The sequence below is a fragment of the Vipera berus genome (genome assembly GCF_964194415.1).
Source record: "Vipera berus genome assembly, chromosome: 2".
Lineage (NCBI taxonomy): Eukaryota > Metazoa > Chordata > Lepidosauria > Squamata > Viperidae > Vipera > Vipera berus.
Genome location: NC_138203.1, coordinates 225,416,277 through 225,428,623, shown reverse-complemented (window position 1 = coordinate 225,428,623; position 12,347 = coordinate 225,416,277). Strand labels below are relative to the sequence as shown.

At 42.8% G+C, this 12,347-nt stretch overlaps 1 protein-coding gene across 1 annotated transcript in view; it reads left to right on the top strand.

The window, feature by feature from the left end:
- Positions 1–12,347, top strand: part of CENPP (centromere protein P) — a 162,647-nt gene that overhangs the window by 3,132 nt on the left and 147,168 nt on the right. The window contains exons 4-6 of the mRNA XM_081317420.1: positions 1,700–1,791; positions 6,995–7,083; positions 9,917–10,013. Coding sequence (XP_081173546.1) covers positions 1,700–1,791; positions 6,995–7,083; positions 9,917–10,013 — 278 coding nt within the window. The remainder of the gene's footprint in view (positions 1–1,699; positions 1,792–6,994; positions 7,084–9,916; positions 10,014–12,347) is intronic.

The window sequence follows — 12,347 nt, the reverse complement described above, 5'->3', positions numbered from 1 at the left end:
GATAGTCTTCCACCTCCATCCAAGCCTGAGAAGAAGAATAAAAGTCTTCCCAAAGCCCCAGCCTTCCTAGATAGTCTAGAACACAGGTCTGTAACCTGCGGCTCCGGAGCCGCATGCGGCTCTTTCAGCCGTCTCCTGCGGCTCCCAGTCCTCTGCCATATGCAGTCCAAAAAAAAAGTGGGACTAAAAAGGTTCAACCAATCAATTCAAATATGCAGGGTAGGTACATATCTCACCTTGGCTCCACTCTTCAGTCAAACCCTGTTCTGCGCATGCGCGCATGTACGCGCATGTGCCCACATTTTTTGCGGCTCCCAGTTTTTCCTTTTGTGAGGGAACTGGTTTCGAGTGGCTCTTTCACTGTTTCAGGTTGCTGACCCCTGGACTAGAATGATAACATTGCCAATGGTATCAAAAACTGCAAGAGCCACGTTGGGTCGCATTCACCGATCCAGTTTCATCCACCAAGGTGATGCAAGCCAGCTCTGAACCATTTCTCAACTTAAAGTCCAATTGACATGGGTGCAGTTAATCAGCATTACTGAAGTAGCTGCAGAGTTTTGAGACCACCACCAGTTTTATCACATTTCCCAGAAAACAATATTTAAAACCAAGCTCTGTTGTACCTTTTTTGTCAGGCAGACTTATTTGGACTTTTGAGAGCATGCTTGCTAACCTAATTCACAGAACAGCCTATGGTAGGTGTACCCAGTTACATTTACAGAAGGCAAATCTGTGAGGTTGCTCTCTTCCTATAGCCCCTGGTATTCTCTACCAGTAAACCTTGTACTTTTTTTGAGCAAGCAGACATGTTTCCAGATAAAGTAATGCAGTCAAACTATATGTCATTTTCATTGTCTAATGTCCTAGAGGCATTTCATGAGATTTTATTATGCTTAAGGTTGATGTTAGTAATATTGATATTAGTAGTGATACTTTGTAATCATCTTTGTTTATGTGCAACCAACTTTGTAGGTGCTTTATATTGGGAAATTAGTTATATAAAAGCAAATGTTTCATGCTTCAGGTACAGGTGATTGCTTACATGAAAAGAGCCTGGTGAGGGGAGGGGGAAAAGCTGTTATGGTGGAGCCTGGGTTGTTGTGTATGAGTCATCATCTAGGAATTATTTTTCTGTACCTTTTGGTTCCTAGTACCAAGACCAGATCTCTCTGTTCTGGAAAGGTATAAAAGGTGGAAGACATCTTTCCTGGTTGTTGCCTTCATCTCTCTACCATCCACAAAGAGAGATGTGGCCACCCAACTCTATTTTGATCAAAATAAAAGTAGTTTGCTTGCTGAAACCTCGGCTTAGGAGTTTCTTTTGGCTCTTTTAAATTCCTGAGTAATGCTGGGGCAATTGTGAGGCTAAGTGTAAAACCTCTCTCTCTCTCTCTCTCTCTCTCTCTCTCTCTCTCTCTCTCTCTCTCTCTCTCTCTCTCTCTCTCTCTCTCTCTCTCTCTCTCTCTCTCTCTCTCTCTCTCTCTGTGTGTGTGTGTGTGTGTGTGTGTATTCCCACCAGCCACATTGGTGGCTGGCAGAGACCGCACTGCCTATTTCTATTGATAGACTGCTGCATTAATGAACTATCTTATATTAAATATGCTTAGCTTTTAAATGTTATTGATTAATAAATAACACATAACTGAAGGATTACTCATCACTTTAATGTATGTATTTTAATATTTCTATATTATAGATGGATCTAAAACTATTCAAAGTTATAAGCTGTCAGGAAAGTGTCAGTCAATTTCATTTCAGTTGGAATTTAAACTCACAGAAGAAAGTCAGGTAATGGAAGATGTTTTTAAGATAAACTGGAGCATTTTACTAACCTTCAATAACTAGCATAAACAAACTGAATTTGTGAGATTTCTTGTGAAACCATCCATGGTTGTTGTCAGTGCAATTTTGGTACATTAATTTATTTTTCTGAAACCGCTAATGATTTTATGCTGATGAATATGTATTAAAATATTGCTTTTCTCTACTATTAAGTACAGAACCGCCTTAGGGCGGTTCCTGCCTCATGGGCGCGACCTGTCGCCTGTTTCCATACTCCCCTTAATGACGGGTCCAAGCTTTGGGACTCCGAGAGGTGGTTGGGCTTGGACAGGGGCCTCGAGTTAAGACGCGCTAAGAGGCCCCTGATAAGATTCTTAGCCGGTTATTTTAAGAGGTTAGGGAGGGGGAGGAAGGGGAGGGTGGGGAAGGAATTTGTAACCGGCACTCAGTCTGGACCTGTTAGAGGTCCCGACGGGACGGGGTCGGGGGAGGTGGCTGCTGGCGCTGGGAATGTGGGGGTGGGGCATCGAATCCCCACGGCGATAGGGTATGGCAGCAGGTGTTTGCGCGGAGGGCCATATCAACATCTGGGATCGTGCCCCCGCTATCTCCGAGCGGTGGCGCGCTCCGACCCTCCGGTTAGCACCCTCCTACCCGGGGATGAGGGTGATCAGGCCCCTGAGCTCAGGTTGGTCTATTTTAACGCTAGATCCGTAGTTAACAAAGCTCCCCTCATCCGTGATCTGATCGAGGAGGAATGTGCGGATCTAGCGTGCATCACGGAAACTTGGTTGGGTTCGGAGGGAGGGGTGCCTCTCACCGAGTTATGCCCGCCAGGTTTCCGGGTGCTGCACCAGCCACGGGCTCAGGGCAGGGGTGGTGGGGTGGCAGTGGTTATTCGGGAGACTTTGTGTCCCCGGGAGGCCACCATTGTCCAGATGGCCGGGAGTGAATCCCTCCTCTTGAGATGTGGTCCTCGGGTTCAGTTGGGCTTGTTGCTCACATACCTGGCGCCCAGCTGTGTGGCAACAGCCCTGCCTGAGCTGCTCGACACCCTCTCAGGGTTGGCGGTGGAGTTCCCCAGGCTTATTGTCCTGGGTGACTTCAACCTGCCATCACTGGGGGGGTCGTCGGAGTTAGCTCGGGAGTTCATGGCTTCCATGACAGCCATGGGCCTGACCCAGGTTATTGAGGGCCCTACTCACGAGGGGGATCATACTCTCGACCTGGTGTTCCTGTCTGGACAGTGGTTGGATGATCTGGGAGGGGGTTCTCCGTCCATCACCCCTCTGTCTTGGTCAGATCATCACCTCCTGAGGCTGGTTTTCCGTCATGCCATCCCCCGCCGCTGGGCGGCGGAACCGACCAGGTGGTTCCGCCCCAGGCGCCTAATGGACCCGGACCGGTTCCAGAGGGCGCTTGGGCCGATACCTATCACCCTTACCCACAGCCCAGTCGATGCTCTGGTGGAGGCCTGGGAAACGGCTGCCACCAGGGCACTCGACTGTGTTGTACCCATGCGACCTCTGACTCGGCGCAGATCCCGTTGGGCTCCATGGTTCTCTGTGGAGCTCCGGGAGATGAAGCGTCGGAGACGAGGTCTAGAGAGCGGTTGGAGATCCAGCCGATCCGAATCCGACCGATTGCAGTTAAGAACCTTCATAAGGTCTTATCTTGCGGCGATAAGGACGGCGAAGTCTAACTACTTTGCCGCCCTTATCGCGTCCGCAGATAATCGCCCGGCCGCCCTGTTTAGGGTGACTCGCTCCCTCCTTAACCAGGAGGTGAGGGAGGATCCCTTGCAGGGACGAGCCGAGGAGTTTAGTCATCATCTGACGGACAAAATCGCTCGGATCCGGACCGGCTTGGACTCTGACTGGGCAGAGTCTGATGTGGAGGAATCAGGCGGTCTTGAGCACGTTATCTGGACTGAGTTCGACCCTGTTTCCCCTGATGATGTGGACAGGATCATGGGGAGACTGAGCTCCACCACCTGTTTGTTGGATCCGTGCCCCTCCTGGCTAGCTTATGCGGCTCGGGAGGGAACACGAGGCTGGTTCCATGCAGTAATAACTGCTTCTTTGAAGGAGGGTGTCTTCCCTGCCGCCTTGAAGGAGGCGGTGGTGAGACCCCTCCTCAAGAAGCCTGCTTTGGACCCGGCTGTTTTAAACAACTATCGTCCAGTCTCCAACCTTCGCTTCCTGGCGAAGGTTGTTGAGAGTGTGGTGGCGCATCAGCTCCCTCTGTTCCTGGAGGAAACTGATTATCTGGACCCGTACCAATCGGGCTTCAGGCCCGGACACAGCACGGAGACGGCATTGGTCGCGCTGGTGAATGATCTCTGGAGGGCTAGGGACAGGGGTTGCTCCTCTGTCCTGGTCCTATTAGATCTCTCAGCGGCCTTCGATACCATCGACCATGGTATCCTGCTGCGGCGTCTCAGGGGGTTGGGAGTGGGAGGCACCGTCCTACGGTGGTTCTCCTCCTACCTCCAGGGCCGCTCGCAGTCGGTGTTGACAGGAGGGCAGAGATCCGCCCCGAGGTCTCTCATTTGTGGAGTCCCTCAGGGGTCGGTTCTCTCGCCCCTCCTGTTCAACATCTACATGAAGCCGCTGGGCGAGATCATTCGTGGTTTTGGGGTGGGGTATCACCAGTACGCTGATGATACCCAACTTTTTCTTTCCACCCCGAACCAACCCAGTGATGCCCTCTCCGTGATGTCCCGGTGCCTGGAGGCGGTTCAGGTCTGGATGGGGAGAAACAGGCTTCGTCTCAATCCCGCCAAGACTGAGTGGCTGTGCATATCGGCGTCTCGGGTTAACCAAGTTATTCCACCTTTAACGATGGGGGGTGAGGTGTTACCCCCCGTTGATAGGGCTCGCAACTTGGGCGTCCTCCTGGATTCACGGCTCAATTTTGAAGATCACATAGGAGCCGTGACCAGGGGGGCTTTTGCACAGGTTCGCCTGGTGCGCCAGTTGCGTCCCTATCTGGACCGAGACGCCCTACGCACAGTCACTCATGCGCTTGTGACCTCCCGTTTGGACTACTGTAACGCTCTCTACATGGGGCTGCCCTTGAAGACCACTCGGAGGCTTCAACTGGTGCAGAATGCGGCCGCGCGAGTTGTAATGGGGGTCTCCCGATACTCCCATGTAACACCTCTACTCCGCGAGCTGCATTGGCTTCCGGTTGCCCTCCGGGTGAAATTCAAGGTGCTGGTTATCACCTATAAAGCCCTACATGGCCTGGGTCCGGGTTATTTGAGGGAACACCTGCTGCCGGCATCAAACGCCCTTCGCCCAGTGCGCTCTCACAGGGAGGGTCTGCTCAGGGTTCCGCCGGTGAGAGATTGCCGGCGGGTGACACCCAGGGATAGGGCCTTCTCAGTGGGAGCGCCTGCCCTCTGGAACCAGCTGCCGGTAGAGTTGAGGACTGCTCCCGACCTCCGATCATTCCGCCGGGGCCTGAAGACCTGGCTCTTTGAGCTCTCGGGCCCAGGCTGAGGAGAAAATTTTAACTGGGGTTTTAATGTACAGGGTGAATTTAATGCTTTTTAATTGGTTTTAACTTTTGTATGTTTTGATTTTTAATTCCCTGTAAACCGCCCTGAGTCCTCAGGGAAAGGGCGGTATACAAATGCAAATATTAAATTATTAAATTATTAAATTAAATTAAGTGTAACATAATACTTTATTCCAAACATTGTATTTTATATTTGATTGAGAATTAATCCTATTTACATAGGATTAATGTAAGTTAAAGGGACGCGGTGGCTCAGTGGGTTAGGACACTGAGCTTGTCGATCAGAAGGTCGGCAGTTTGGCGTTTCGAATCCTGAGTGCCGCGTAGCAGAGTGAGCGCCTGTTACTCGTCCCAGCTTCTGCCAACCTAGCAGTTCGAAAGCACGTAAAAATGCAAGTAGAAAAATAGGGACCACTCCGGTGGGAAGGTAACAGCGTTCCGTGCGCCTTTGGCGTCTAGTCATGCCGGCCACATGACCACGGAGACGTCCTCGGACAAGCGCTGGCTCTCCGGCTTTGAAACGGAGATGAGCACCGGCCCCTAGAGTCGGAAACGACTAGCACGCATGTGCGGGGGAACCTTTACCTTTACCTTTAATGTACGGTAAGTTAAATCTTCATGTAGTTAAGACAACATAATAGGATAAACAGTTGAAGAAGAAAGAGGAAAATGGGGAGATAAATTTCCTAACTATTTTAACTGTATAATATTTCGAACAGTTATCTTGATAGGAAAAAGTTAAAAGAAGAAACAGAACCTGAAATTCTGCACAAAAATGAATTCTAATAAAATTAAATACATACAATTTTGCCAAAACGTAGAGCTTAAATGTATTCTTTTGTTCGTTTTGGAAACACATACAAAAATAAGTTCCAGTAATACTTCAGTTAGGAATGAACTCTTATGCTTGATTTCTTAGAAACAAGTTAAATTGATAAAAAAGCAAGAACTAAACCTAAATTGCCAGTAGGTGGCATTTCTTCTTAGGCTTTTACAGCTGGCTTCCATAGTGGCGGCATGATCCGAGGAAAAGATGTGTTTGGATTACAGATAGAAAAAATGCATGATATATTTATGAGTTCTTAATAAAAAACAAAATTTAACAAAAGAAGGAAATAATATTCCCCCTCTTTCAAAACATGGTCAAATGTCTACAAACATAACTTTAGCTGTTTTTCCTTGCTGCCCCTACTTTTTGGACCATGAATTTTCAAATTTTAAAATCCCTTCAAGAGCTTGAAAACGTGTATGTTTGAGAATACATAAACACAGCACAGTGAAGGCGTTAATGATTGAGTAATAATATCCCACCTCTCCCCTGCTCTGCCCCTCCCCTCCCCATGTTTTTTAATGTTGAGTTTAATTGTTTTAATTGTACATATATATGTATATGTGTATATATATGACTAAACCACCCAGAGTTATCCTATGGTAAGATGGGCGGCCAATCAATTTTATAAATAAATAAATTGCATTCTCAGAAGCTCTTTGCTACTATGTTATAATCAACTTGAACATGCTCTACTAATCAGCAGTTATTTTGGGAAACATTTAAATCTCACGCTCACTTGACGTTTCTCAACATTTATATTTAAATATTAAATAAGTTGTGACTATTTGACAGATTTATTAATACATTTGATTTGTTCTTCACTGTTTTACTAATAAACTTTCCCCCCCTCAGATGAACAGAAATGCTTCAGCTATAATAACTGACCTTAATATTATAACAGAATGCGACACATACTGTGATTTAAGCAAGCTTGTTTCAAGGTAAGATTTCAATTACTAGATTGAAATACCATACTGTATTAACCTTGTGAACTCTAAAGCTTCCTCTTTCTATTAAGTGTTCAAGATGGACAGTGATTAATATTTATATGTTATTTATATGTTATTTATATGTAAGGGTGTATGTTTATACATATGTTGCATGTAGCATGTTTAAATGTGTGCTATGCATGTGTACACTTTGAGAGCAACTAAATTTCATTTTTAATACAATATGTGCCAATATTTATTTATTTATTTAATTTATTTAATCCCATTTATATCCCGCCCTTCTCCGAAGACTCAGGGCGGCTTACAATCTAAGCACAAATCAATGTGCTTAGCAATATGCCCATAGTAAAAAATGACGATAAAGGTTACCTATCTATCTATCTATCTAGCTACCGGGTGGGTAGGTGGGGAATAATCATAGGGAAATTATGTTATTATGGGAAAAAGAGATTTAAAGTGATTGGCAGTTATTTTTTATTATAAATCTTGGATAGCATGCAAAAAATATACAAAAAAGTGACAAAATCGGAAACATATGCAATCAAACCCCAACCTTTACTTTTCAGGAATATACTACAGTCATCTTCCTCCTTTTGAGACAATCATTGAACTTTCATCCATTTAATGTTGGACAAGATTTCTTCATAGTGATCCATGATGACAAGCAAACTGAAGAGTAGATGTAGTTTGTTCATGCCAGTCTTCTTTAGACATTAATCGTGACATCCACTTTTTGCTTTTGTTTCTTACATTCCACGTTGTTCTCTTTCTTTCTTTCATCCTTTTACAGAAGTTAAAGAATAAGCAAATCTTACTAGAGTAGGCATATGTTAACAAGTTCTTTCATTCTAGAGTTATATATTTGTAATTGACATATTTCTCTTCTCTTTGTTCCTCCTTTTTCCTAAGGTGCTGCAAAGACACTTTCTTATCATATTTTTGAAGGAGAATATTTGTAGCCCAGAGTTGACATGCTCTCTGAGCTTGCTTGTTTTCTTGCAGACATTTCATTACCCAAACTAGGTAACATCAGTGCTAGTAAAGAGTGCAGTTTGCAGTCAGTTTATATTCTAGAGGCTTGTCTGTCAGTGTTGGTGGGGGTGGTCTTACAGATTCTTTGGTTGGGCTGATTGCTGTTTGCTTCTTTGGCAGTTTCTTGATTGGAGTATTCTTTACTTGATTGTTGGTCTGATGTTAACCTTGGAATTAATCTGTGCTAATCTGGATGCTGATTGCTGATGGAGAGGTGTTGGGTCTTTTTGTTCCTTTTTGGACTGATAGTCTTTTTTGCATAGAGCAGAGGTCCCCAACCTTTTTGGGCACCAGGGACTGGTTACCTGGAGAGATGTCTTTTCGTGGACCGGCGGGAGCGTGGTTTTGTGTGCTGCCTGCATCCCACTGATGAGGCTTTGCTTGTTTGTGTGGACCAGTTGCTTGCATGCTGTGGCCCGGTACCGGTCCACGGACAGGGGGTTGGGGGCCCCTGGCATAGAGCAGCAAGGACCCCTCATATCATATTTCTGCTTCAATACTCAACCATTTGGTTTTTGTTTGGTTACATTTTTAGTACAGTGACTTTAGACTGATCTTATAAGGCTCTGGAACACTTGTTCTTGCAGTAATTTGGAAGGAAATGGTACAACTTCTCCAAATCACTTTTAATAGTAACCATTCAGTTACGTTGTTTTTGAGTTACTGAATACAGCTATCTTCTCTTTTTAAAGATAATATGTATTAATTGTCACCTGCTATTTTAACCTTAGGCCTGGAGAGGGTAATGCTTAAATAACCATGTTGCTAAAACACTATATAAAGTTTTTCTGTATTTTTTAAAGTCTAGTCGTTCATTGTTTTGTCTCTCCAGTAAATCAGGGAGACAACAATATTGTTTGTTGTTTTTCAGAAAAAAGCATGTTTAAAAATTGTACAGCATGCCTTAAACCAAAATGTGGCTTGTTTGATTTTATAAACCCAATAATTGTGGTTTCTTAGTAAACCATACATAGCATGTAAATCCAATCACAAACGTGATCAAAACATCATGCTAAGTAATACTTTGTTTTAATAACCATCTCTTGAAGAAACCAAAATCAGTATTTGCTAAACAAATTAGTTTCCTTTGGAAGAAGGGAGTGGTTGGTAAAATTAGAGGGATAAAATTATATGTCTTTTGAACTGTTGATTTAACTTTTTATGAGCTAACATATGGTGCTAATATGTATAACGTTTATTAATATTGCTGCAAGCTACAGTACTTAGATATTCAGCAGGGAAAAGAGATTGAAAGTAAAATAATGGGAGAAAATACATTTTCTAAAGTGTTGCTGTGAAAATGAAATTGTGCTAGTTGCTGGTATAAAGCGTCTCTAATGTCAAGTGTACCAAGTAATGGAACCATTCAAAAAGCTTAAGTTTCTGACATAATGATTTACATATTTGTTTTAACTTGTGGATTATAACACTGGTTTTCTGCCCTGCCACCAACTGGTTAGTTAGCCTGGTCAGACTGCGACATACCTATAAATAAATGAATAAATTGGGAGGCACCTAAATTTGATGATAAGATGGGTGACTCTATAAATGTTTTAAATAAATAAAATTAATACATTCAAACTGAGTCTCAACCTATCCAGATTTATTAAGGTAGCAAATGATCTTAAATAAAACATTTATAACTTAAGGACACTGTTCAGCAATGTAATTATGCAAAAATGTTTCAGACTAATAGTTTTTGTCACTTTATGCATTCAAAAGCTTAGAAAAATAGTATGGACCAAAATTAACCGTGCAAAAAATAATATATATACATATTAATGCATTCTAGGATTGAAGAAAATGGGAATCTCTGGCTGTTCTTCAGAAATTTCACTTGTTTCTCTGAATGGTGTAAACATCGAGAACGTACTTTTTCTTATTTTAAGGTAATACTTTGGAAACATTAATTTTGGTGCATGAATCAGTGGATTTAAATGAATGAATTAAAGTAAAGTAAATGAATTAATTAATTTAATATATCTTTGTGATATTATAAATTGGGAGTATTTCAGTAATATATTTATAATCATTAGATTATATATTTATAAAATTGCAATGCTTCAAAATTATACTGTTTATAATTTCCTGGGTAGAAGTGTGATTTTTTTTCTTTCCCAATGACTATATAAAGCACCAGTATTGTGCCATTAGTCTGACAATTGTGTTAAAAAGAATTGCCAGAAAGTTTATCTCATCCAGTATAGACAATAAAATAATATTGTTGTATATTTATTTATTATATAGCTGGACTACCATCACCATATCAGCTCTGGGCATTATATAAAACAATTTAAAATAATCAAGTAATAAAAACCTAAGTATAAAATTATAATTCATAAAATAATGTAACAATAAAATAGCAATCACAAGATACAACGGTGGCATCAACATAGCTGAATAGCAGAAAGAGGTAGATCTCAGAACATTTTAATGGGAAAAGCTGTATCTTTATAGTGTTATAAAAGGTTTACAGGACAGATGCCAACCAGATCTGTATTCACATATTTCACTAAGTAAAAATAGTTTGTCAATTCACTTATTTAGAAAAGTTTCTGGTTAGTAATAATCTCACCTCAGATAAACCTTATCAGCTATTGCATTGCCACTGCAACTAAATACAGTTAGTCCTCGAGTTATGAATGTAATGGAGCCTGCCCATTCCACTCATAACTCAAATACTCGTAGGGGTGAATCTTGTATCTTAAATGAGATCGCTCCCTGCTTTCGTGCACACACATTCTCTAATCAAATGCGGGGCGAACGTGAGGTTCGTTAAGCTCGCATGAGGTATCAGTGGGGAAGGCCATGGGGGGCCTATGGAACCGGCCCCCAAGGCCTCCCAAACTCACTAAGATACCTTATGCTTCCCCCTCCCTTCTGCCACACTGAACTCACTTACCTTGAGAAAAGGGTAAATGTTGCAGAGCCTCTGCAGTCTTTCATAAGGGCAAACAACTGCCGTGGTGCTGCAATGTTCATAATTTTGGGGCTTTCTCGTAAACACTAGGAGGCACTTATAACTTTGAGGATTAAAGGAACACTCATATCGATGCCTTATGAATTTCTGGAGGAAGAATATTCTGAGTGTAGTTGCCACCACTCAAGGTAGAGAAAGCCTCTGCCTTGGGTAATTGCAAGACTACTCTTGTAGCATGTCACTCTTTGCACACACAAGTTTAATGATTTAACGATTACGGATCATTTAGTTGTACAAAATTGTAATTACAATCAGTTCTGTGATTGTATAGGCATTCTCTCCAGTATTCTGGTCCCAAGTGGTTTAGAGCAGAGGTCCCTAATCTTTTGGGCACCAGGGACTGGTTCCGTGGAGAGAGGTTTTTCCATGGACTGGAGGGGGTGTGGTTTTGTGTGCTGCCTGCATCCCGCAAATGGGGCTTTGCTTGTTTGTGCAGACTGGTTGTTGGCATGCCGCAGCCGAGTAGGGTTGGGGGACCCCTGATTTAGAGCCTTATATGTAAAAGACACACTGGAATAGTACTGTAGCTAATTAGCAGCCAGTTTAGTTGTATCACCAGGGGTGTCACTATATTAATAAACAGATTCGATTTTTAATAGATCATGTGCAGAGGTATTTGTATTATTGCAGTTTAAACATGAGATCAATGGGTGTAGAAATCTTTTGCTAGCCTATCTCTGTCAGATTTAGTTTGCCTAAATAAAAAGGTGATTAATTATGTGTCATCAGGTTGGTGTTAGTTCTTAGGAACCACATAAAGAGACCTTTTCCAGGATGACTTGGACTTTCAAACCTTTCAGTGGTGCTTCTATGACTGCTGTAATCAAGTCCATTTACCCTATTGCTCTTTACCCTCTTGTCTTTCCTTCCATCTTGCCCAGAATTACAGATTCTCAAGAGAGTTGGGTCTTTGCATAATGTGCCCAAAATATGGTAATATGAGTCTGATCATGTGTACCCTGAGTGAAAACTCTGGATTGTTCTATGATCCATTTATTTATTTTCTTGTCTATCCATAGTATTCTCAAGAGCATCCACTTGTTGCTTGGAATATCAGAGAGTGATTAATAGGAGAATATCCTATAGAATTACCATAGAAGGTACAGTAGGAAGAGCAGGGAATCATGTCATTTCAGTCTGAATGAAGGCAGGAAGAAAGATTACAATGTAGCCTAATGCTATTGATTGAAGAAAGAATACAAACAGACCCATTCGCTCTGGTGTTGTTGGAGGTAGTGGGTAG